The sequence below is a fragment of the Scyliorhinus canicula genome, chromosome 13 (genome assembly GCF_902713615.1).
Source record: "Scyliorhinus canicula chromosome 13, sScyCan1.1, whole genome shotgun sequence".
Lineage (NCBI taxonomy): Eukaryota > Metazoa > Chordata > Chondrichthyes > Carcharhiniformes > Scyliorhinidae > Scyliorhinus > Scyliorhinus canicula.
In genome coordinates, this window is record NC_052158.1 from 82,838,635 (window position 1) to 82,861,648 (window position 23,014).

The 23,014-nt window shown below is 48.3% G+C and overlaps 1 protein-coding gene across 1 annotated transcript in view; it reads right to left on the reverse strand.

Annotated features, from left to right (window-relative positions):
- Positions 1–15,412: 15,412 nt before the first annotated feature.
- The window catches only part of LOC119976206, a 100,470-nt gene continuing 92,868 nt past the window's right edge, over positions 15,413–23,014 (reverse strand). The window contains exon 14 of the mRNA XM_038816518.1: positions 15,413–17,935. Within this exon, the coding sequence (XP_038672446.1) occupies positions 15,909–17,935 (2,027 nt within the window). The 3' untranslated portion in view covers positions 15,413–15,908. The remainder of the gene's footprint in view (positions 17,936–23,014) is intronic.

Consider the following 23,014-nt stretch of genomic DNA (forward strand, 5'->3'; position numbering starts at 1 on the left):
TGAGGTGTAAGGGGGAATCGTATAGAGCATAGTCCTTGGCCTCCAAGGGGGTCAAAATAAAACAATCTTAACTTTCAAAATAAAGGACACTAATTTTAATACCTGGCAGATGCATATCGGCAGTGGGCAGTTAAAACTGAGCAGGTAGAGTTCATTTCTTTTTCTCTGCCTTAACTTAAACATTTCTGCAGCTCTAATTGCGTCCGCAAGAAGGTCTATTGATAGGGATATGTTAATAGGACAAACATTATGTTTAATCCAAGCAGGGAAGAGCGATCAGCTTTCCCACCAAATGAAAGCAGGTTTGGTAGATGTTGCAAAGGGTGAAGAGGTCCTCCAAGGTAATAAAAATATTCACTTCTGTGGAGCAATTTTTAACCCTACGGATATCCCAAGCTTTTCCCAGCTCCGGAAAACGCAAACATTTATTCTCGTTATCACAGTTTTGACTTCAGGCCATACATTGATAAAGACACCGCTGAAATTTGAACTCAGGATCTCCTATTTACTAGACGGGTGCTTCAATCAACTAAACCACATTGATTGATGCCTTTTTCGTTGATGGTTTCTGGCCACCGAAATGTGCTCTTCAACCCACAGGTCAGCAGCTACTTTACAGTCTTTATCACTGGGCAGCTGTATGTTAACACGGCCTTGGAATTTAAAATATCAGGCCTCAAACTTGGGTCAGTGCATGTGTTTTGCGCTTGCTCCCTATTCACCCATCCAAATCCCACTTGGAGTTCAAATTGATCCCAAAGATGAAATGAGGTGTGTTGTTGAAAACTCACCACTATTCTTAGAAGTCCCCCTATACCAAAAAGGGCCGACATTCTAAATGGTGAACAGGGATTCTCACTCCCTGACTCCGATGCAGGTTTCAGTGGGTGCTATTCAGGTCAAACTATATTTTCAAGTTATCCTATACCTATATAACCCATACCTTCACTGAAGATTTCATCTACTTACCACTTAGTAGCATCGATGTGGGTCCTGCATAAGTAAAGTAGACTTAGGAATAACCACTGTTTCAGGTTAAAACTTTTAAGTTATTATATTATTATATTTTTTCTTTTAAAAGCTGCAATCACTTTCTTTACAGAAAGGTAAAAAGATCTTGCTTCTGGATCCTTCTGGTTGGTTGAAGGGACCTTCAGTCCCAACTTGACAATCAATCTTCTTTTTAAAATCTGGTCTTCTTTAGATGTATTCGCTGTTGAGCTCGGTTGCTATGTCCTATCTTCCCCATGTACCGAGCTGTGAGAGCTGACTCTGCTGGCTATCTCTGAGCTGACTCTGCCTCCTCTTTAAATTCTAGTCTTCCTTAAATGTATTAGCTGTTTTAGTTCAGCTGCTATGTCTTATCTTTCCCATGACCGAGCTGATTGTAAGATGACTCTGCTTGCATCTCTTGTTCCTTCTCTGCTTCTCTCTGAGTTCTGGTAGTTCCTGCTCTGGGGCGAAATTCTCCGATCCCCAGCAGGGTCGGAGAATCGCCTGGGGCCGTCGAAAATCCGTCCCCCGCCGTGGCAGAGATTCTCCGCCACCCGGGAAGTGGCGGCGGCAGTAATCTAACCACTCCGATCGGCGAGGCCCTGCGGTGATTCTCTGGCCTGCGATGGACCGAAGTCCCGCCGCTGGGAGGCCTCTCCCGCCGCCGAGGTTTGAACCACCTCTGGTAACGGCGGGATCATCGGCGTGAGCGGGCCCCGGGGGGGGGGGGGGGGGTCAGATCGGACCACGGGGGGTGCTCGCACGGTGGCCAGGCCCGCGATCGGGGCCCCCCGCTCAGACTCCGGGCCAGTACCCTGGGTGCACTATTTCTCTTCCGCGGCTGTCACGGCCTCCTCCATGGCGGAAGCGGAAGAGAAACCCACATCGCGCATGCGCCAGTGGTGACGACAGCGGCAGCTGGCCGCTGACGCCACCGCCGGCGCATGCGCCGACCGTCGAAAGCCTTTTGGCTAGCCCCGCTGCTGGGGGCACCGGTTTTTTGCGCCAGTCTTCTGGTGCCAACCGCTCTGGCGCAGGGCTAGCCCCCAAAGGTGCGGAGAATTCACCACCTTTGGGAAGGCCCGACCCCGGAGTGGTTGGCGCTACTCCCCTATGCCGGGACCCCCCGTCACGCCGGGTAGGGGAGAATCCCGCCCCTGGTCTCTGGGTTTATATTCTCTGTCTAACAGTTATTAAGTTTTTATGACTTTATTGTAAATTAACTTTTATTTCACTTTGATTGTAAAAAGTATCTTTGATCTAAACATTCTAATATAACTAAGTATTCATTTTGATATGACCTCACCTCTCAGGTCTCTGATTACATTGTTTCCTTTGCGATGTTCAAAGTTCCTTTGTGATATTCAAAAATGCTTTGATTTCAATAGAGGTGTGAATTTTGGTTTGGTTCCTGTCACTTCTATAGTTTTATTTTCCAATTGTGTCCCCAGCTCATAACTGACTTTGATTTTAGCTTTAAATTATGTTTCTCGTAGACTGATAGTCTCCAGTATTCTTTAATTTACCTGGTGTTAGCAGAATTTCACACCTAGAATTGTCACCAAATTTAACTGAACCTCATCCTTTCCTTTCCAGCTGCTTACTAAGATAGTTAATTTCAATGAAGGTGTGAAACATTGCTTTTAGCGTAATGCTAAAAATCCACTTGGTTATAACATGAAAGGTTTACATTTATCACTTAGCTCAACTGAAACCCTCATCCATGCTTTTCCAGATGCTTACTAAGATAGTTACTTTCAATGAAGGTGTGAACCATTGTTTTTAGCTTCATACAAAAATGCTGTGTTTGCTAAGCCTGTTTGGGAGAAAGAACCTGCATTTTATAATCCTGCTCTTTGCAGCTGCTGTTAACCCTTCGTGGGAACTTTCCCTGTATCCTCTCATGTTTCTCTCAGACCAGATATTGCCAGACTTCTATGTTTCAAATGACACATCTTTCCATATTATCAATTACAGATGACAAGAGGAATATCTGAGCAAGTATTAAATCTCACGTTATAAATATACATGTGTCACAATTCATTGGATGTTTTACAAGTCATGATGCAAGTGTTTGCAAATATTTACCTCATTAAAAGGTGGTTGGACCTGTTCTGCAGTTGATAATTCAATTTGGTGCGAAGCAACTGACAAAATCAATATCTACACATTCCTTTCAAACCCAAAGTTATTCATTGTGTGGAATAAAATCAAAATTATTCAAGTAACTTGCATTATACGAAACCAACTGTCAGACGTAAAGAATTCTTCAAGTATAATCTTCTAACAGTGGGAAGATTTTCAGAAAATCTCTTTGTGAATCCTGTCTATTATTTACTATCCAGAATACAATAATTGAACAAGTTACCAAACGTGTATTTGAGTTAACCTGTTCTGTGAAACCTACATTATCAAAACCTAAAATCAATATTTGGAAGAAAGGTCAAGTTCAAATTATATAAATAGTATTAACTTAGGTTTTAACCTAATTTAAATGTAATTTCCATATGATTTATATGTATATACAATAAAATGTTAATAAATGGTCTCAATCTTGAATCAAGCAAATTGTTCAGTGCATTATAACATTGGTTAGGAGGCAAGAGTCTCTGCATTGGAGCTGTTACCACTCAGCGAGGAGCTTCTTAGGCCAGAATCCCTCTGCATAAAGGTAGGGCATGGCCAACAAAACCAAGCAGCCTCGTCTTCCAGAAGCAGAGAAATAACATGATAATAAGGATGTTCAAGCACCTGCCGATGGACTGTAATGGCCTGGGACGAGAAAGCTTCTCACATCTGCATTTGCCTCATTTGCATTCCCCTCAATAACCACCGACATCTAATGCAGGAGATGATCTGGGGGGATATACACATATAGACATAACCATCCACTGTACCTGAGCTGCGGAGGGAACATGAAGACCAGAGACTCTGGGTGCGATTTTGCAGCCACATTGCACCCGGTGCTGATCCCGCTATTCCGACGGGAGAGTCCAAAGGGTTTCGCTCTGGGCCGAACAGATCATGATGCTCCCAAACCACTGCGCCAACACGATATGGATCACATCCTCATTGAGTCATAAAACTCATTAAATATGCACAGCCCGTTCGAAGTGTCAGGCTCGCAGGATTCATCGGACCTGCAGGCGCAGCGTGATGCCTGTACCAATCAGTATTGGTTTCCAAAAATAGAAACCAGATGTGATGGCCATGCTGGGGGCTTGGAGGCCATTGGAAGCCCTGGGTGGTTGAAGACAGGACAGGACAGTGACTTGGCACCCAGGCAGTGCCAACCTGGTAGTGTCAACATGACACCCTTCCAGATCGGCACCGCAGGGGTGCCAGGTTAACATTGTCTGAGTGCTTGGGGAAGTGCCCAGGTGCCAGGGGCAGTGCTAGGGTGCCAAGAGGCACCTTAAAGGGGTGGGGTTTGAGGGGGATTAGTCCCATGAAAGGGTGGGGGTTGAAAGGGGGTATGAAAGGGTGCAGAATGGAGCGGCCTGAAGTGAGGAGGCCTCAATGGCAGAATGAAGGATAGGGGCAAGAAAGGGGCTATGAAGGGTGGGATATATGAAGAGTCCTCATGAAAGGGGTTGAAAGGGTGGTACGTGGCACAGTGCTGCCTACTACGCTGAGGATCTGAGTTTGAATCCCGGCCCTGGGTCACTGTCTGTGTAGAGTTTGCACATTCTCCCCATGGCTGCGTGGGTTTCACCCCCACAATCCAAAGATGTGCAGGCTAGGTGGATTGGCCATGTTAAATTGCCCCTTAATTGGGGAAAAAAATAATTGGGCACTCTAAATTAAAAAGAAAATGAAAGGGGTTATGAAGCGGGGGTATGAAGGTGTGTGTGTGAGGGGGGCTGAAGTGGACGCATGGGGGGAGCCTGAAAGGGTGGGACTTAAAAAGGGGTTCTTTACCAGGATCTTAAAGTATAAATGCTTGTTTGGCTTGGGGTTATTGAACTTGAAGATAGTGAGTGTGTGTGGAACTCGTACATTCTTTCAAACTTGAAGTTTGAATTGGCAGTGACTGGAGGTGGTTCTTTCCATTGTAAACATTTTCCTGGGTGTGGAAGAGGTCACTCGGGGCTGGTTTAAAACGGTGACTAAAACAAAACTTTTGTGTTTGGTGGACAAGCTGCTGTTAACCTTATCTGAAGGTTTGAGGAATGTAGAGATAATACATGCAATTTCTCAGCATTTAAATTTGCCATTGACACAGCCTGAATCAACATAATTAGCTAGAATTCAATTACAAATGAAAGAATTAGAAATGTGGGGAAAGATAAGCAGAAAGAAACAGAACTGAAGAAATTGGAAATGAAAGGAGTGATTGGCAATGGCAGAAGAAAATGAAAGAAATAGGGCAGAAAGGGAAAAAGAGAGGGCTTTTCAAAAGAAAATGTAAAGGAGGAAGCTTGAGGTAGAAATGGAAAGATTAATAAAATAAAAAAGAGATAAGGAAAGAGGGAATGTGAATTTTGGAAACCAGAACTGCAAAGAGAACATCAATTTAAAAGGTTGGAGTTAAAGGCAGAAGCTGAGGAAGATCTGGAGGAAGGAGAACGACTTTCCAGTCAAAAGCTTAGTGGGGGTATGTTCAACTATGTTCAAGGACTGCCAAAGTTTGACAAGAAAGATGTGGAAGCCTTTATTTTTAAATTTGAGAAAGTGGCTAAGCAATTGAATTGACCAAAGGCCATGTGGGTGGTGCTGTTTCAAACAAAGTTGGTGTGTGGAGCCAGTAAAGTGTTTGCATCACTATCAAAGAAGGTATCTAGGGATTATAATGAGGTGATTAAGGGCCACTAGTTTGTCAGTGGAATCATTCCTGGAGCGAAGTATCCTTTCCTCATAGTTTACAAATTGAAAAGTTGTTGGGGTCTGGTCCAGGTGCTGTAAAATAGCCGGCCTGGGACCTTGTAGGACTGGTCATGGTGAATCATATGGCCCAGCACGGTGCCAAGGCAAACAGGATTGCCCTGGAAAATATTTTGTAATCCATGATGAGGGAGACCAGTTGGCAGTTATTAAGGAGGTGGAGATCCACCTTTTTGCGCAGCAAGGCAACAGTGGCCCTGTGCCACGTAAGAGGTGTCTCCTCAGTCACCATACTATCCCCAGGACCCACTGCGTAGTTATTCCCCAGGACATCCCAGAACGCCCTGAAGAACTCCATGCTCAGCCCGTCCAGTCCTGGGGTCTGGCCCCCGGGGAGGCTGACGACGGCTCCGGTAAGCTCCCCAGGCTTACAGGGCATCAAGCTATCCGGCACCCTCTGGACCTACCTGCAGCAGGTCCTCCCACAAAATTCTACAAGCATCCTCACTGTATAGATCTGGAGATAAAAGAGCAACGTAGAAATTTGGGGCGTGGGCCCCAATGCCCTCTGGTTCATCGGCCAGCAGCGTAAGAAGCTGCGGATGGATCCTGTGCCTTTTTTCCACCAAGTAGAAAAAGGGGGAGCCGCAGTCCAAATCCTTAAGGAACCGACATCACGGATGGATCGCGGGTCCTGGCGAGTTCTAGGTCCTTCAGCATGACATTCTTCTCTTCGTATGCCAGCCGCAGGGCCATGTCCTCACCGGGCTGACGGAGATGTGACTCCAGGTCGAGCATCTCCTTCTCCAACTCCTTAATCCTGTATTTCCGCCTCTTTGTTGATCCTCTAGTATACACCTGACAGAAGACACAGACATGAGTTTGCCCGCATCTTGTCATGGCCTCAAAGAGAAGCCTCCCCACTTCTTTCTCCAGACGGCCCAAAAGTCCAGGAACCATTCATCCTCCAGCCGCAGGTTGTTAAAGTGCCAGTACGCGGACCCCACTCGAGCGCAAGACAGAACGAGCTCCGCCCACACCAGGTAGTGGTCCAGCGTGGCACCTACTGCACAGAAGCCGATGGAACGCAGGGCAAGCACACGTTCTAATTGAAAAGGCGCTCGATCCTGGATGCTCTGATTCTAGGTCTCATGAAAGTAAAGACGCTGGAATCAGGATGGAGATGTTACCAGATTTCCACCAAGTCAAGGGATCCAACCATGTCCCTCACCACTGCTGGAGTGCGGCGCTGGGTACTGAGGCAGTCCTTGCCCCGAGGGTGCAGTTGAAATCCCCCCACTCCCTGAGGACAATGCACTCGCACATGTTGATGGAGCCGAATAGAGTGGACACTTGTTCAAAGAAAGTCATTTGTTGCTGTGCAGTCAGGGGAGCATGGACATTCACAAAGTGACGCACCACACCCCCTCATAGGCCATTAGTTGCAGCAATCGGCCTGGCACAGGATCCTTGACCCCCAATATCTGGCTGAAACCAGAGGGCACAACAAGATAGTCACCCCACCAGAATTGGAGCCCAGGTGACTCATGTAGCCCCTCCCTTGCCACTCCAGGAGCCACGTGGCCTCATCTCCAGGAACAGTAGAAAGCACACAGCATGCTTCCCGTCCAAGAGGACGGAGAAGTTCTGGAACCTGCTTTGTGCCTCTCTGCTGCTGTTAATGTTGAGGCTTGCTATGGTCAACTTCATTGTGGTCCTCTCACCATCACCACTTTAGTTCTCAGAGGGACAGCAGGCTCTGCTCTTTCCGGTGCATGTTTAGCACCCCTTTTCCATAGGTATGGGCAGACCGGACCAGCTCTGACCAGCGGTCGAGGGCTAGCTGGATTCTGTTCAGACTGAGGCGATAGCGCTGACATGGTAATGCTCCAAGTTCAACACTGGGAGGGTGACGACCACCGTGGAGTCCTTGGTCCAGAACATCTGTCCTGCACTGCTGTGGGAGCTGCACACGATGGCTGAGGCACTTGTTGACGTCCATGAGTAACAACGGCAGAGCAGTGGCACGGCCTCTCAAGGTCACTGCAGCTGCCCCTCTATGCCAAGGAAGGAGCTAGGGCACCTGTAAAGAGGTGGATAAGCACGTGCATATCCCAGGGCCATCCACGCAGGTGACTCCAGAAGTGACTAACCCATCCAACCTCTTCTTCCTGTTATCCAATTAGCTCCAGCTCCAGAGGCTGACAAGGCTGGCATTTCCACACAGCAGGACCTGAAAGCAGGTCTGGGCCTCCAAGGTCTCAGCCCTCCAGAAAATATCTGACAAGTTCATCACAAACAACAGGGCGTGGCATTCAGCAGGCTGCCTCCACCTCCACTGTGGGTGATGGGGATGCACCAAGGCCAAGCAACAGGGTTAGAAAGATCAAGAATATGTAGTTCTGCGGCATGGTGTTAATAATCACTTGTAAATAATATTGACTAGTGTAAATAAGCTAATACTAATTTCACCCTGTCGATGGCTCCTTTTTATGATGAGCAGTGTTCCTATCAGTCTGAAGTGCAAACCTTGGTTCCTGCAAAAGATAAAGACAAGTGTTTCAGTCCAGGGCCTTTTTCTTCCCTGTGCAATGTGTAATGGTCAGAGCAAAGTGATGGTCCATGCTTCACACGCACTGGACACATTAGTGATGCCTGAACTTAGATAGGGCTTATTTGCTGCCAGAATGTTGTGGGCAGGGGTCACTGAGCTCCGTCATTCTCTCTGTGATCTCAGCATGAGTATAAAAATTGGCAAATCATGTTGCAGCTGTATAGAACATTAGTTTTTTTTAAAAAATAATTTTTATTCAAATTTTTGCATAATATCAACAAAAAGACAGAAATTTTTTTAATACAAAGAACAGAAAGAACAGTCCCCTCCCCCCGCGCATACACAGCGGAAGAGATAAACTAACACCCATCATTCCCCCAAAACATCTGCCCGTCCCTTAAATAGACAGGACAGAACCCCCCCCCCCTCCCCCCCGCGTATACACAGAAGAGGAAATGAATTAATGCCCGACATTGGCACAGAACAATTATGCCCGTCCCTTTAGTACAAAACATCCCCCCCCCTCCCCCCCCGGGTTGCTGCTGCTGCTGGCCTGTTTCTATCATTCTGCCAGGAAGTCCAGGAATGGCTGCCACCTCCTGAAAAACCCCTGCACTGATCCCCTTAGGGAAAATTTCACCTTCTCTAGATTGAGAAACCCTGCCAGGCCTCCACGCTTGGGGGTCTCGCGTCCTTCCATTGAAGAAGAATCCTCCGCCGGGCTACCAGGGACGCAAAGGCCAGAACACCAGTCTCTTTCGCCTCCTGCACTCCCGGCTCCTCTGCAACCCCAAATACTCTGAGCCCCCAGCCCGGATTGACCCTGGATCCTACCACCCTCGACAACATCCCTGCCACGCCCTTCCAAAATTCCCCCAATGCTGGACATGCCCAGAACATATGGGCATGATTTGCTGGGCTCCCAGAGCACCTGATACACCTGTCCTCACTCCCAAAGAACCGGCTCATCCTTGCCCCGGTCATGTGAGCCCTGTCCAGCACCTTAAACTGTATGAGGCTAAGCCTCGCACAAGAAGAGGAGGAGTTCACCCTCCCCAGGGCGTCTGCCCACATCCCCTCCTCAATCTCCTCCTCCCATTTACCCTTCATCTCCTCAATCAAGGCCTCATCCATCTCCTGCATCACTTGGTACGCCGCCGAGATCCTCCCCTCCCCAACCCACACCCCCGAGAGCACCCTGTCCTGGACCCCACGCGGCGGCAGCAGAGGGAACCACGCCACCTGCCGCCTGACAAACGCCCTCACCTGCATCTACCAAAAGGCGTTCCCGGGGGTGCCCGAACTTCCTCTCCAGCTCACCCAGGCTCGCAAATTTCCCGTCGATAAACAGGTCCCCCAACCTCCTGATACCTGCCCTGTGCCAACTCAGGAACCCGCCATCAATTCTCCCCGGAACAAACCGGTGGTTCCCCCGTATCGGGGATCCCATTGAGGCCACCACCTCCCCCCTGTGAAGCTTCCATTGCCCCCAAATTTTGAGGGTAGCCACCACCACCGGGCTCGTGGTATACCTCTTTGGAGGGAACGGCAGCGGCGCCGTTACCAGCGCCTCCAGGCTCGTGCCCACACAGGATGCCATCTCCAAACTCTTCCATGCTGCCCCCTCCCCCTCCATCACCCACTTACGCACCATCGCTGCATTGGCAGCCCAATAGTACCCACAGAGGTTGGGTAGCGCCAGCCCCCCCTATCCCTGCCCCGCTCCAAGAACACCCTCCTCACCCTCGGGATCCCATGTAACCACACAAACCCCGTAATGCTCCTGTTAACCCGTCTGAAAAAGGCCTTCGGGATAAGGATGGGGAGGCACTGAAACAGGAACAGAAATCTCGGAAGCACCGTCATCTTGACTGACTGCACCCTACCCACCAGAGACAGCGGCAACATGTCCCACCTCTTAAACTCCTCCTCCAAGTACCCCCACTCAACCCTATCAAAGGCCTTCTCTGCGTCCAGTGCCACCACTATCTCCGCCTCCCCTTCTACCGCCGGCATCATTGTAACATTCAAGAGCCTCCGTATGTTAGTGTTCAGCTGCCTCCCCCTCACAAACCCCGTTTGATCCTCGTGGATAATCTGCGGCACACAGTCCTCTATCCTCGTGGCTAAGATCTTTGCCAACAGCTTGGCGTCCACATTCAAGAGTGAGATCGGCCTGTACGACCCACACTGCTGGGGATCCTTATCCTGCTTAAGAATCAGGGAGATCAGCGCCCGAGACATCGTCGGGGGCAAAGCCCCCCCCCCCCCCCCCCCCCCCTCCCTTGCCTCGTTAAAGGCCCTAACCAACAGGGGGCCCAACAGGTCTGCATACATCTTATAAAATTCAACCAGGAACCCATCCGGCCCCGGCACCTTGTATAGAACCTTAGGTTTGCCACACTTGGAGTATAGTGTTCAATTCTGGTCACCACACTACCAGAAGGATGTGGAGGCTTTAGAGAGGGTGCAGAAGATATTTACCAGGATGTTGCCTGGTATGGAGGGCATTAGCTATGAGGAGAGGTTGAATAAACTCGGTTTGTTCTCATTGAAACGATGAAGGTTGAGGGGCGACCTGATAGAGGTCTACAAAATTATGAGGGGCATAGACAGAGTGGATAGTCAGAGGCTTTTCCCCAGGGTAGAGGGGTCAATTACTAGGGGGCATAGGTTTTGTGCAAGACGCAAGGTTTAGAAGAGATGTACACAGAAAGGTTTTTACACAGAGGGTAGTGGGTGCCTGGAACGCGCTGCCGGAGGAGGTGGTGGAAGCAGGGACGATAGTGACGTTTAAGGGCATCTTGACAAATACATGAATAGGATGGGAACAGAGAGATACTGACCCTGGAAGTGTAGAAGATTTTAGTTTCGGCGGGCAGCATGGTCAGTGCAGGCTTGGAGGGCCGAAGGGCCTGTTCCTGTGCTGTACTTTTCTTTGTTTTTTGTTCTTTGATCACTCCGTGATATGACCCTGTTCACACGAGCTGCTATCAGCCACACAGAAGTCATACATTCATTGTCCTCATCGCACTTTATCATCACCCCCCTGGAATATTATGATGATTAGGGCCTCCATCGTGCCTCCGTGACAGGTTTCTGATCACCGAGATACACTCTGCCTGCTGCCATCAGCCAGAAATGAGTCAAACGCTCACAGATGTAATGTGAGGATGTCAGGACTCTCCTCACTTCATCTTGTCATTAACCTCCATGAATGTTGTGGCTATTATGGCCTGATAAACATGCCTTCCCTGTCTAGCCAATGCAATGTTTCATAGGCGGAATCCGTACATTGGAGGAGCTAACCATCGACTCCTTTGATGTCAACTTCATTGTGCTGCTTCTCCTTTGCAAAGCTGACATTTGTGATCTCCTGGAATGGAGACTGGAAGGACGCACTGGCATACAATTTGAGCACTGTGGCCACTTGTAGTTACCCTACCTGTATTTTTTCATATTATTTAACATTGCTTTCAACACTTTCATTTAACCTCAACTTCTCTCAGCTACAATCATTTTGGCATTATTTATGTCATTTGTTCTCAAATGTTATCAATTTGTCATAATTTGATATTACTTGCACTCACAAGTAATCGACTGGCTATAATTTCATTTCATTTTCACTCAGAACTGACCATTTAGCTATAATTTTCACACATAACTACAATTGCGATGTCAAATGATAGTTGTCTACTGACTTAATTGCTATCTATTGCCATCCCACAGTGATCACAACAAAGTATGACCATATATACAGACAACATTTTCCATAGTCCCAGAGAAAGCACGATAGCACAATGGTTAGCACAGTTGCTTCACAGCTCTCCGGTCCCAGGTTTGATTCCCGGCTTGGATCACTGTGCGGAATCTGCACGTTTCTCCCTGTGTCTGCGTGGGTTTCCTCCGGGTGCTCCAGTTTCCTCCCACAAGTCCCAAAAGATGTGCTGTTAGGTAATTTGGACATTCTGAATTCTCCCTCTGTGGACCCAAACAGGTGCTGGAGTGTGGCGACTAGGGGCTTTTCACAGTGATGTCATTGCAGTGTTAATGTAAGCCGACTTGTGACAATAAAGATTATTATTATTATTAATTGTGTAAAGTTTGTGTAGGGTCACACTCCTCTACACCTGGACCCAACCTCTTTGTCTCCCTCTTCTTTCTCCACTCCATCTTGACACACCCATAGTTCCCTCCTGAAACCTTTTATTTCCCCTCCCCTCTTTCCCTTGCTTCTCCTTTCCCTTCTTTCCTCTTTGCCCCTTTCACTTTGCTCCCTTCACTCTTTGAGCCTGCTCTCCCTCCTTGTCCATTCTTTCCCTTTCCCTGTTTCCCACACCCCTCTCTTTCCCAGCTAAACCAGACTCTACAACCAGAGTGCTGAGAACCAGTTGATACAAGGTCAACATCCAAGACAGGATCAAGGTCAGTGTCCGCATAAGGGTCAAGGTGACTGTCCAGGCCGGGATCAAGTCAGTGTGCAAGCTGGGCTCAAGGTCAACAAGGCCCTGAGCCTTCAGATTTGAACAGAGGTTGGGGGAGGGGAGGGTTAGAGAGTTGGAGGGAGGTAGAGAGTTGGAGTGAATGGCTGGAGAGTTAGAAGGTGGGGAGGGGGGGGGGAGGGGGGTAGAGAGTTTAGGGGAGGGACGGTAGAACGTTGGAGGGAGGGAAGTGGAGAGTTGGAGGGATGTACAGAATTGGCGGGTAGAGAGTTGTGTGGAGAGATGGAGGGAAGGAAGGCTACGATATCTGCTTCTGTACCCGTTTCCAACCCTGGCTGATCTGACACCCCGAATATGGCCTCCCGGGGACCCGGGTCCAGTTTCACATGCACCACCTTGGAAATTACCTTTAAAACCTCCTTCCCGTAATCCTCCAGCTTTGGGCAGGACCAGAACATGTGAACATGATTAGCCCCCCCCCCCCTCCCCCCCGTAATGCTCACACACATCTCACTCCTTCAAAGAATCGGCTCATCCTCGCCCTTGTGAGGTGTGCTCTGTATACCACCTTCAGCTATATCAGCCCCAACCTCGTACACGAGGTGGAGATATTCCGTCTCCGGAGCACCTCACATAGAACCCCTCCTCTATAACCTCTCCTAACTCTTCCTTCCGCTTTGCTTTGATCCCTTCCAGTGGTGCCTTATCCTCTTCCAAAATAGCTCCGTACACCGCTGACACTACCCCCTTCTCCAGTCCCCTTGTCGTCAGCACCTCCTCCAGCAATGTGGAGGCCGGCTCCACCAGGAAGCTCTGTATCTCCTTTCTGGCAAAATCTCGAACCTGCATGTATCTAAACATTTCTCCCTGCTCCAGCCCATACTTCGCTTCCAGCTCCTTCAATCCTGCAAACCGACCCCAAGAAACAAATCTTTTAGTGTCTTAATCCCCTTCTCTTCCCATTTCCGAAAATTTCCATCCCATCTCCCTGGCTCAAATCTGTGGTTCCCCCGAATCGGCATTTCCCTTGACCCTGCCCCTAACCCGAAGTATTAGCGAAACTGCCTCCAGATTTTCAATGAAGCTATTATTACTGGACTCTTTTGAGAATTTCCCCGGAGCTATCGGGAGCGGCGTTGTTGCTAGTGCTTTCAGTCCCGACCCCCTGCACAAACCCTCCTCCATTCTGACCCACTGGGAATCAACCCCTCTGACCCAGCTCTGCACCTTCTCCACATTCGTTGCTCAGTTGTAGTACATCAGGTTTGGAAAACATGAACCCCCTCCCTGCCTTCCCCTCTGTAGCAGCACCTTTCTCACTCTGGCCACCTTCCCTCCCCATATGAACGAGGTAATCCTTCCCTCAATCTACTTGATAAAAACCTTTGGCAGGAAAATCGGTAGACATTGAAAAATAAACAGAAATCGCGGCAACATATTCATTTTAACAGCCTGTTCCCGACCCGCCAGTGACAGAAGGAGACCATCCCACCTTGCCAGATCGGCTTTCACTCTCCCCACCAAACCCGTAATGTTATACCTGCAAAGCTTCCCCACTCCCGGGCAATGCACCCCCAGGTATCTAAAGTGAGTCCCTTCTCTACAGAATGGCAGCCCCTCCACCCCGCCCCCACCACCGGCTGAGACACCACAAAATACTCACTCTTGTCCAGGTTCAGCTTGTACCCCGAGAAAGACCCAAATACTCGCAGTAGCTCCAGTATTCCCCCTATCGACACACAAGGATCTGACACATAAATGTCGACACAGTGTCTGACACATAGAAAGTCGTCGGCATATAAAGGACACCCGATGCTCTATCGCCCCCCCCCCCCCCCCCCCGCCCCGCACTATTCCTTTCCATGCCCCCGAACTTCTTAATGTGATGGCCAACGGCTCAATCGCAAGTGCAAACAGCAGGGGGGGACATAGGACATCCCTGCCTCGTCCCACGGTGGAGAGAAAAGTATCTCAAGCTGATGTTATTTGTGCGGACACTCGCCTTTGGCTCCTTATATAGTAGCTTTACCCAGTTCACAAATACTGGTCCAATCCCAAACCGCTCCAGAACTGCCATCAGGTACCCCCATTCTACCCGGTCAAACGCCTTCTCGGTGTCCAACGCCACAACCACCTCTGTTTCCTTCTCTTCCGCTGGTGTCATAACGACGTTCAAAACCCGTCTTCCTCAAGGCCTCCATATGCCTCGCGAACTGTTTTTCCAGCTCCACCGCCATCACCTCAGTCATCTTCGCCACCACAAGTAGTGTGGCTCCGCCTTGCGGATCGGCTTCCGCCATCCTGTCAGCACTTTTGCTCATCCTCTCATTCAGCGGCGAACCCTCATTTCCTCGTTTCTTCGACGCTGCTCTTCGCATCCTTTAGCGGCTTATTGATTTTCCTCCCCCTTCACCCTCCCATCCTTCATCAATGTGCGGGGTTCTTCGCCAGTTTTTAAACCGGCCCCGCTAGCTGCCCGTGACGGCCCCAAAGGCCGACGATAGTCGGGGGGAGATCGACAAATCTGGGAAATCCCCGAAAGCGCCGCAAATCGTGGCCATCGGTGGGAGCTCTTCTTGATGCTGCCACCCCGCTCACATACGCCACCAGAAGTCTTTATTTTATTTTTAGATAAACATTTTTTTAAAATTCAAAGTCATCACAAATTATTTGGGAATTCATTCTCTAATTTCAAGCTTTTCCTCACAATATACAAACAGTTGATTTAAACTACACTTCTGGTGTTCACGGTCAGTCATGTCCTCACCACACCCATGGCAAACAAATACAGAATAAAAACAAATGGGTACGAAAGAGATTTTAAAAATCACAATGGCAATTCTCTGAGCAAATAATATATCCTGCCAAATGAACCTGAATTACTCAAGAGAATTATTGGTGCTGCCTTGTGTGACTTAAACATGTACAAGAAAATCAATTAATTCAGATCAGTTGCAAATGATGTGTTTCTGAATTCTTGTGTAAATCACGATCAAATGCAGTTAACAGTGATTAAACAAATTCATTTTAAGTAGACCGAAAATATGGCTTTTGTACTTTTAACATTTTTTTTCAGTCTGCATCTCCCTTTAATTTTAATCTTGCCCTTTTAAACAGGAACAGCGTAGTCGCTTGGACTTTTTTTTGTAATCCATCCTTTGTTTTACACCCTCTTTTTTGGGTCCTGTCTTATTTCTTCTGAAATAATTTTTAAAAACTAAAATTTCTCTTCTTTCTCTTTTATGGCTTTCTATTGCTGACCCTGTTAGCTCTGATTCAACTTGCCTCTCTGGTATACATTTCCCAGATGTTTGATCTTGACTTCCTTCTTCTTTATTTATCACCTTTACCAAAGGTTGTACCTCTTCCTCGTGGCTTCCTCTATCATCTCTAATCTTTTCATCTTCATTGCTTTCTATAAACTTTTCATTTAATTGTTCATCCCCATTTTCCTTTTCCATATCTAACATTGTTCCTATAGTTCTCCTCTTACTGTCATTTTGCTGTCCCACACCGTCCTCCCCCATAATATTTTCTTTCCTGCCTATCTGACTCTGCTCTCCTTGTGTTTTCTCAGCTGTAGCCATTTCAATACTACTTTCTGTTATAAACTGCACATCTTCCTTCACATCAGTTTCTTCTGGCGGAATTCCCGTTACCATGGTTTCACACTTTCCTTTTTCTATTGTCCCTTTTCCCTGTTTTGTTACTGTTGCATTCTTTTCTGGAAGGTCTTTTATTGGAACGGGAGGTTGATTGTTTTGTTCAAGATCGTGATTGCCTGCTCCATCTTCATTTGTATCCGCTTCACTTGATGAAGGATATTTAGTTTGTTCCATACCAACAGGCTCCTCATGTTTGATTTCTTCCACCATATTGGCACATTGAGATCCCGCACATTGGTTGGATGGTACTATGGATTTCTGTTCCTTATCGTATAACTCAGTTTTATTTTGACCTATTGTATCATTTCCTTCCTGTACAATCCTTTCACCTTCCATTCTTTCAATGCATGGGTTTGTTCCTCCTATTCTACTTGCCTCTTTCATATTCTTTTCATCTTCATTGCTTTCTATAAACTTTTCATTTAATTGTTCATCCCCATTTTCCTTCTCCGTATCTAACATTCTTCTTATAGTTCTCCTCTTACTGTCTTTTTGCTGTCCCACACCGTCCTCTCCCATAATATTTTCTTTCCTGCCTATCTGACTCTGCTCTCCTTGTGTTTTCTCAGCTGTAGCCATTTCAATACTACTTTCTGTTATAAACTGCACATCTACTTTCACATCAGTTTCTTCTGACGGAATTCCCGTTACCATGGTTTCACACTTTCCTTTTTCTATTGTCCCTTTTTCCTGTTTTGTTACTGTTGCATTCTTTTCTGGAAGATCTTTTATTGGAACGGGCGGTTGATTGTTTTGTTCAAGATCGTGATTGCCTGCTCCATCTTCATCTGTATCCTCTTCACTTAATGAAGGATATTTAGTTTGTTCCATACCAACAGGCTCCTCATGTTTGATTTCTTCCACTATATTGGCACATTGAGATCCCGCATGTTGGTTGGATGGTACTATGGATTTCTGTTCCTTATGGAATAACTCAGTTTTATTTTGACCTATTGTATCATTTCCTTCCTGTACAATCCTTTCACCTTCCATTCTTTCAATGCATGGGTTTGTTCCTCCTATTCTACTTGCCTCTTTCCTATTCTTTTCATCTTCATTGCTTTCTATAAACTTTTCATTTAATTGTTCATCCCCATTTTCCTTCTCCATATCTAACATTCTTCTTATAGTTCTCCTCTTACTGTCCTTTTGCTGTCCCACACCGTCCTCTCCCATAATATTTTCTTTCCTGCCTATCTGACTCTGCTCTCCTTGTGTTTTCTCAGCTGTAGCCATTTCAGTACTATTTTCTGTTATAACCTGCACATCTACTTTCACATCAGTTTCTTCTGACGGAATTCCCATTACCATGGTTTCACACTTTCCTTTTTCTATTGTCCCTTTTTCCTGTTTTGTTACTGTTGCATTCTTTTCTGGAAGATCTTTTATTGGAACGGGAGGTTGAATGTTTTGTTCAAGATCGTGATTGCCTGCTCCATCTTCATCTGTATTCTCTCCTTTGGAAAAATGATAAACAATATAAATAATCCACTCATAGTGGCTACAATTAGATTCAAAACCTCGTGTTATTTTATGGTGGTCTTCAAATTAGGAAACATAGGGATGGATACTCCGATTTTGAGACTAAGTGCCGACACCAGCATGGAACAAAAACAGTAGGGGCTGTTTTAGCTCACTGGGCTAAATCGCTGGCTTTTAAAGCAGACAAAGCAGGCCAGCAGCACGGTTCGATTCCCGTACCAGCCTCCCCGGGCGCCGGAATGTGGCGACTAGGGGCTTTTCACAGTAACTTCATTGAAGCCTACTCGTGACAATAAGCGATTTTCATTTAATTTCAGTGGCATTTTACGACAGAGAAAATGGCGCAACAGCTCCACCGATTTAAATGGGTTAGCACCATCGCCACGTGGAACACAATCAATTCCATACAAAACTGCGCCGGGTCCGTGATTGGCGCACGTGAAGCTCACACGCAGCAGCCGGACTTAAACGGTCTTTCTCCCCACACACAGCGTCCCAGCCAACAAGATGGCTGGAAGGAGGCAGCAACATGGTTTAGGGACACTGAGCTGGAGACCCGTATCGACGCCGTGGAGGAGAGGCGGATGATCCTGGACCCCGGCCTGGGAGGAAGGCCGCCAGGTGGTGCCGTACCTGGGTGCAGGTGGCTGAGGTGGTCAGCGCCATGGGCAACATCGCCCAGACCAGCATGTAGTGCAGGAAGAAACTGCACGACCTCCGCAGGGCGGCCAGGGTTAGTTGGCTGCTCTGTGCCCCTGGCACTAACCCCGCTGCCCCACACGCACCCGCAGCATGGCCCTTCTCCCGTGTGATCACTGTGTAATCAACATTTGGAGGGAAGAAAGTTAAAGTGTAAAATATTTAAATGGCACTAACTTTTGTTGCATCCGGAGTGGAATTTAATTTCCATTTGATTTACTCCACACATACAGTAAAATGGTAATAAATGGCTGCAAACTTGAATCAATTAAGTTGTTCAGTACATTACTAATATTGACAAGAAGGCGGGAGTCTCTGCATTTGAGCTGTAGCTGTTCAACAAGGAACCTTTTGGGCCAGAATCTCTCTGCCTAAGGGTGTGGTATAGCCAGCAAAAGCAGGCAGTCTCCTCTGATGGGAGCTTTCCAGAAGCAGAGAAATAGCAGGATATTAAGAGTGCCGATCGATAGACTGTCACTAGCTGGGAATGGAGAGCTTCCCAAAACTCTGCATTTGCCTCAGCTCCATTCCCCTCAATACACCACTGATGCCTGGTACAGAAGACAGTTTGGGGAATTCAACCATATGAACAGTCTTGACATAACCATTGGGTTTACCCGAGCTGGGAAGGGAGTCTGACCAGAGACACTATCTCTATCTCGCTTTATTCTCTTTTGGCTGCATGTTGGTGCTGCACTCATGGAACACAGGTTGTTATTTTGTTGATGTACAGCGGGATTTTCTCTGCTGTTCATGCCGGAGGGATCTTCCGATCCCGGAAATCACAACAGGAAATCCCATTGACAGCTGTGGGACCAGAAGATCCTGCCATAGGCCAAAGGCAGACCGCCTCAGCCACCAAGAAACACGCCGCTGGGAGACCAGAGAATCTCGCCTGAATTCTTTCTCTTTTTTTCATCTTTGATTATAGGTTAATATTTGTACCCATAGTGAATTTCCATAAGGACATACTTAAATATGTAATTAAATTATCCTTGTGAATAATCATTGTTGCCCTCACATTTATTTATCATTTTAATAATTAATGACAGGGACTTCCACTTGTGGCATGTAGGTGGAGGCCACATGTTTGCTGACTCCTGCCAGAATAATCTTTTTCAGGCCCTTTGCACCCAGTCTTTGGGAAAACTCTTTTGCAAGAAGCTGTGGGAAGGTCTGAGGCATTTATAGAATGTCAAAAGCTGGAAAAAAGAATCCAGGAAAAGTCCGCCGTCAAGCGTGGCGAAGAATGCTGCAGGGGTAAAGATGGCAGGAGAGAGCCCATTGGGTTGGGCCATGCCCATCACGGTGGAAAAGATGTCTGAAGTGACGGCTGGAGAATTTGAGCGGATGTTCTCAAAACATTTTGAAAGGCATCGGACAGAGATGATGAGGTCGCTCAAGAAGTGGGTGGGTCCTCCAATGGGAGGGCTCGAGTAAGCGGGGGATGCGGGCTCGTGGCTGGCCGAAAAAGGGAGACGGCTAATTGGCAGGGGGGTGGTTAGCCCCCCCATCCAGGCTGATCACGTGGAATGTGCAGGGCCTGAATCGTGTTCTCGCACCGAAAGGGGCTAAAGGCAGATGTAGCCATGCTGCAGGAGACGCACCTAAAACTTGCGGACCAAACAAGATTGAGAAAAGGGTAGGTGGGCCAGGTCTTCCATTCGGGGCTGGATTCAAAGACCAGAGGAGTAGCAATCCTGGTCAGCAAACGGGTGGCTTTTGAGGCAGGGAATATTGTGGCTGACAAGAGGGGCAGATACATAATGGTTAGCGGGAAACTGCAGGGGACTCAGGTGGTGCAAGTGAACGTTTAGTGAACGGAGGGCAACACGGTCATAGACCTAGAGGGGGTGAACAAAGTCTTTAGGGCATTTTACGGTAGATTTTATGAGTCAGAGACCCCACGGGGGGGGGGGGGGGGGGGGGGGACATGCAGTCGGGCAAAGCTCAGGGTCGGACGGCTACCCTGTAGAATTCTACAAAGATCCGCGACACTGTAGATCTTATAGACCTATATCGCTCCTGAACGTAGATGCCAAACTGCTGGCCATGATTTTAGCTGCTAGGATTGAGGACTGTGTCCCTGGGGTGATAGGGGAGGATCAGACAGGCTTCGTCAAGGGCAGGAAATTAATCTCCAATGTACGGAGGCTCCTAAACATCATCATGATGCCCTCAGAGGGAGAGGAGGCAGAAGTGGTGGCGGCGATGGACGAGCAGAAAGCCTTTGACCAGGTGGAATGGGAGTACCTGTGGGAAGCGCTAAGAGGGTTCGGATTTGGTGAGGGGTTCATAGGTTGGGTCCAGCTACTCTACCAGGCCCCCGTGGCAAGTGTGCGCACGAACAGGGTGAGGTCGAAATGCTTTAGGTTCCACCGGGGGATGAGGCAGGGGTGCCCCCTCTCCCCGTTATTATTCGCCGTTGCGATAGAGCTGCTGGCTATAGCGCTGCAGACTTCAAAGAACTGGCAGGGCTTGGTTCGGGGCGGGGGGGGGGGGGGGGGGGGGGGGGGGGGGGGGGCGGAGCATTGGATCTCGCTTTATGCGGATGATCTGCTCCTGTACATTTCAGACCCACTAGAGGGGATTGGAGAGGTCATGCAGATTCTGAGGGACTTTGGCAATTTCTCGGGGTACAGACTAAATGAGAAGAAAAACAAGATGGTCGTGATCCAGGCAAAGGGGCAGGAAAAGAGACTGGGAGAGCTTCCGCTGAAAGTGGTTGGGAAGAGCTTTCGGTACCTAAGGATACAGGTGGCTCGAAAGTGGGGTGCCCTCCACAAGCTTAATCTATCTCGGCTGGTAGAGCAGATCGAGGGGGACTTCAAAGGGTGGGACATGCTCTCGCTATCTGTGGCGGGGAGGATGCAGACCGTTAAGATGACGGTTCTCCCCAGATTCCTGTTCGTCTTCCAGTGCCTTCCCATCTTCATCCCTAAGTCCTTCTTTAAGCGGGTGAACAAGATCATTTCGGGATTCGTATGGGCAGATAAGACCCCGCGAGTAAACAGACTGTACCTGGAGTGCAGTCGGGGGCGGGGGGGGGGGGGCTGGCACGTGAACTTTTGCAGCTACTATTGGGCGGCTAACATAGCCATGATTAGGAAATGGGTATTGGGAGAGGGGTCGACGGGGAGCAGTTAGAGGCCTCATGCAAATGTACCAGCCTAGGGGCACTTGTAACGGCACCTCTGCCGTTCTCGTCAGCCCGCTACTCCTCCAGTCCGTTGATAGTGGCGGCATTAAAGATCTGGGGTCAGTGGAGAAGGCACGGGGTGGAGGGAGCCTGTTTGGACCCCGATACGCAACAATCACAGATTTGTCCCGGGCAAGATAGATGGAAGGCAGCATTGTTGCAGCATGGCGACTAGTTCACCTTGATGGGTGAGGAGCTGCGGAAGGTGGCAGAGATCAACAGAGGGCTGAGCGCCAAAGTAGGAGACCTGGAGAACAGGTAATGAAGGCAAGATCTGAGGATTGTGGGTGTGCCTGAGGGGTGCAGGGCCATCAGAGCACTTTGTCGACCTGCTGGCCATGTTGATTGGTGGGCAGGGGGGGATCCCTCCCCCCAGTACAAATTGGACAGGGCCCACTGGTCGCTCCAGCCGAAACTGAGGACGAATGAACCGCTGAGAGCTGTGATTGTCTGCTTTCAGAATTTTCAAGTGAAGGAGAAGATGCGGAGGTGGGCGAAGCAGAAGCGGGAGGTGGAATGGGACAGAAATGGTATACTATATACCAGTACTTGTCAACGGAGCTGGCAAGGAGATGGGTACCCTTCGGTCGATCTAAGGTGGCATTGTATAAATGCAATGTGCAGTTTGGTGTGCTCTACTCGGCAAAATTGCGGATCACGCACAATGGCGGCGGAGATGTTTGTGAAGGCAGACCGCCTGGGACTGCACTGAATTTGAACTTTTGACGGCTTTTTTTCTTTATATTGTACTTTTCCCTTATGGATGTTATGGTTAACTGTTTTGTGTAATAGATGTTTGGGTCAGGGTGGTTTGGGAGGGATGGTGGGGATTTATGGTTGTTTCGTTTTTTGGCATTTGTTTGGATATGTGGTGGTTGGAGTTTAGAAAGGGTGGGTGTGGGGAGGTTTTGGAGCTGGTGTGTTTTTTGATGTGGATGGGAGCTCTGGCAGAAGCCACTGTGCTAGCAAACATAATGTTGGCCGGTTGAACGGCAGCGAGGGGGGGGAAGGCCGCGGTCATTAGAACCTGTATGGGTAGGTTTCAATGGGCCTCGAAGGTGTGAAAATGGTGGAGGGATGGGGACGATACCGGGTGAGGTGTTTTCAGGAGGAAGTGATGGAGGGGTTTCTGGCAAGGGTGGTGGTGGTGATGCCG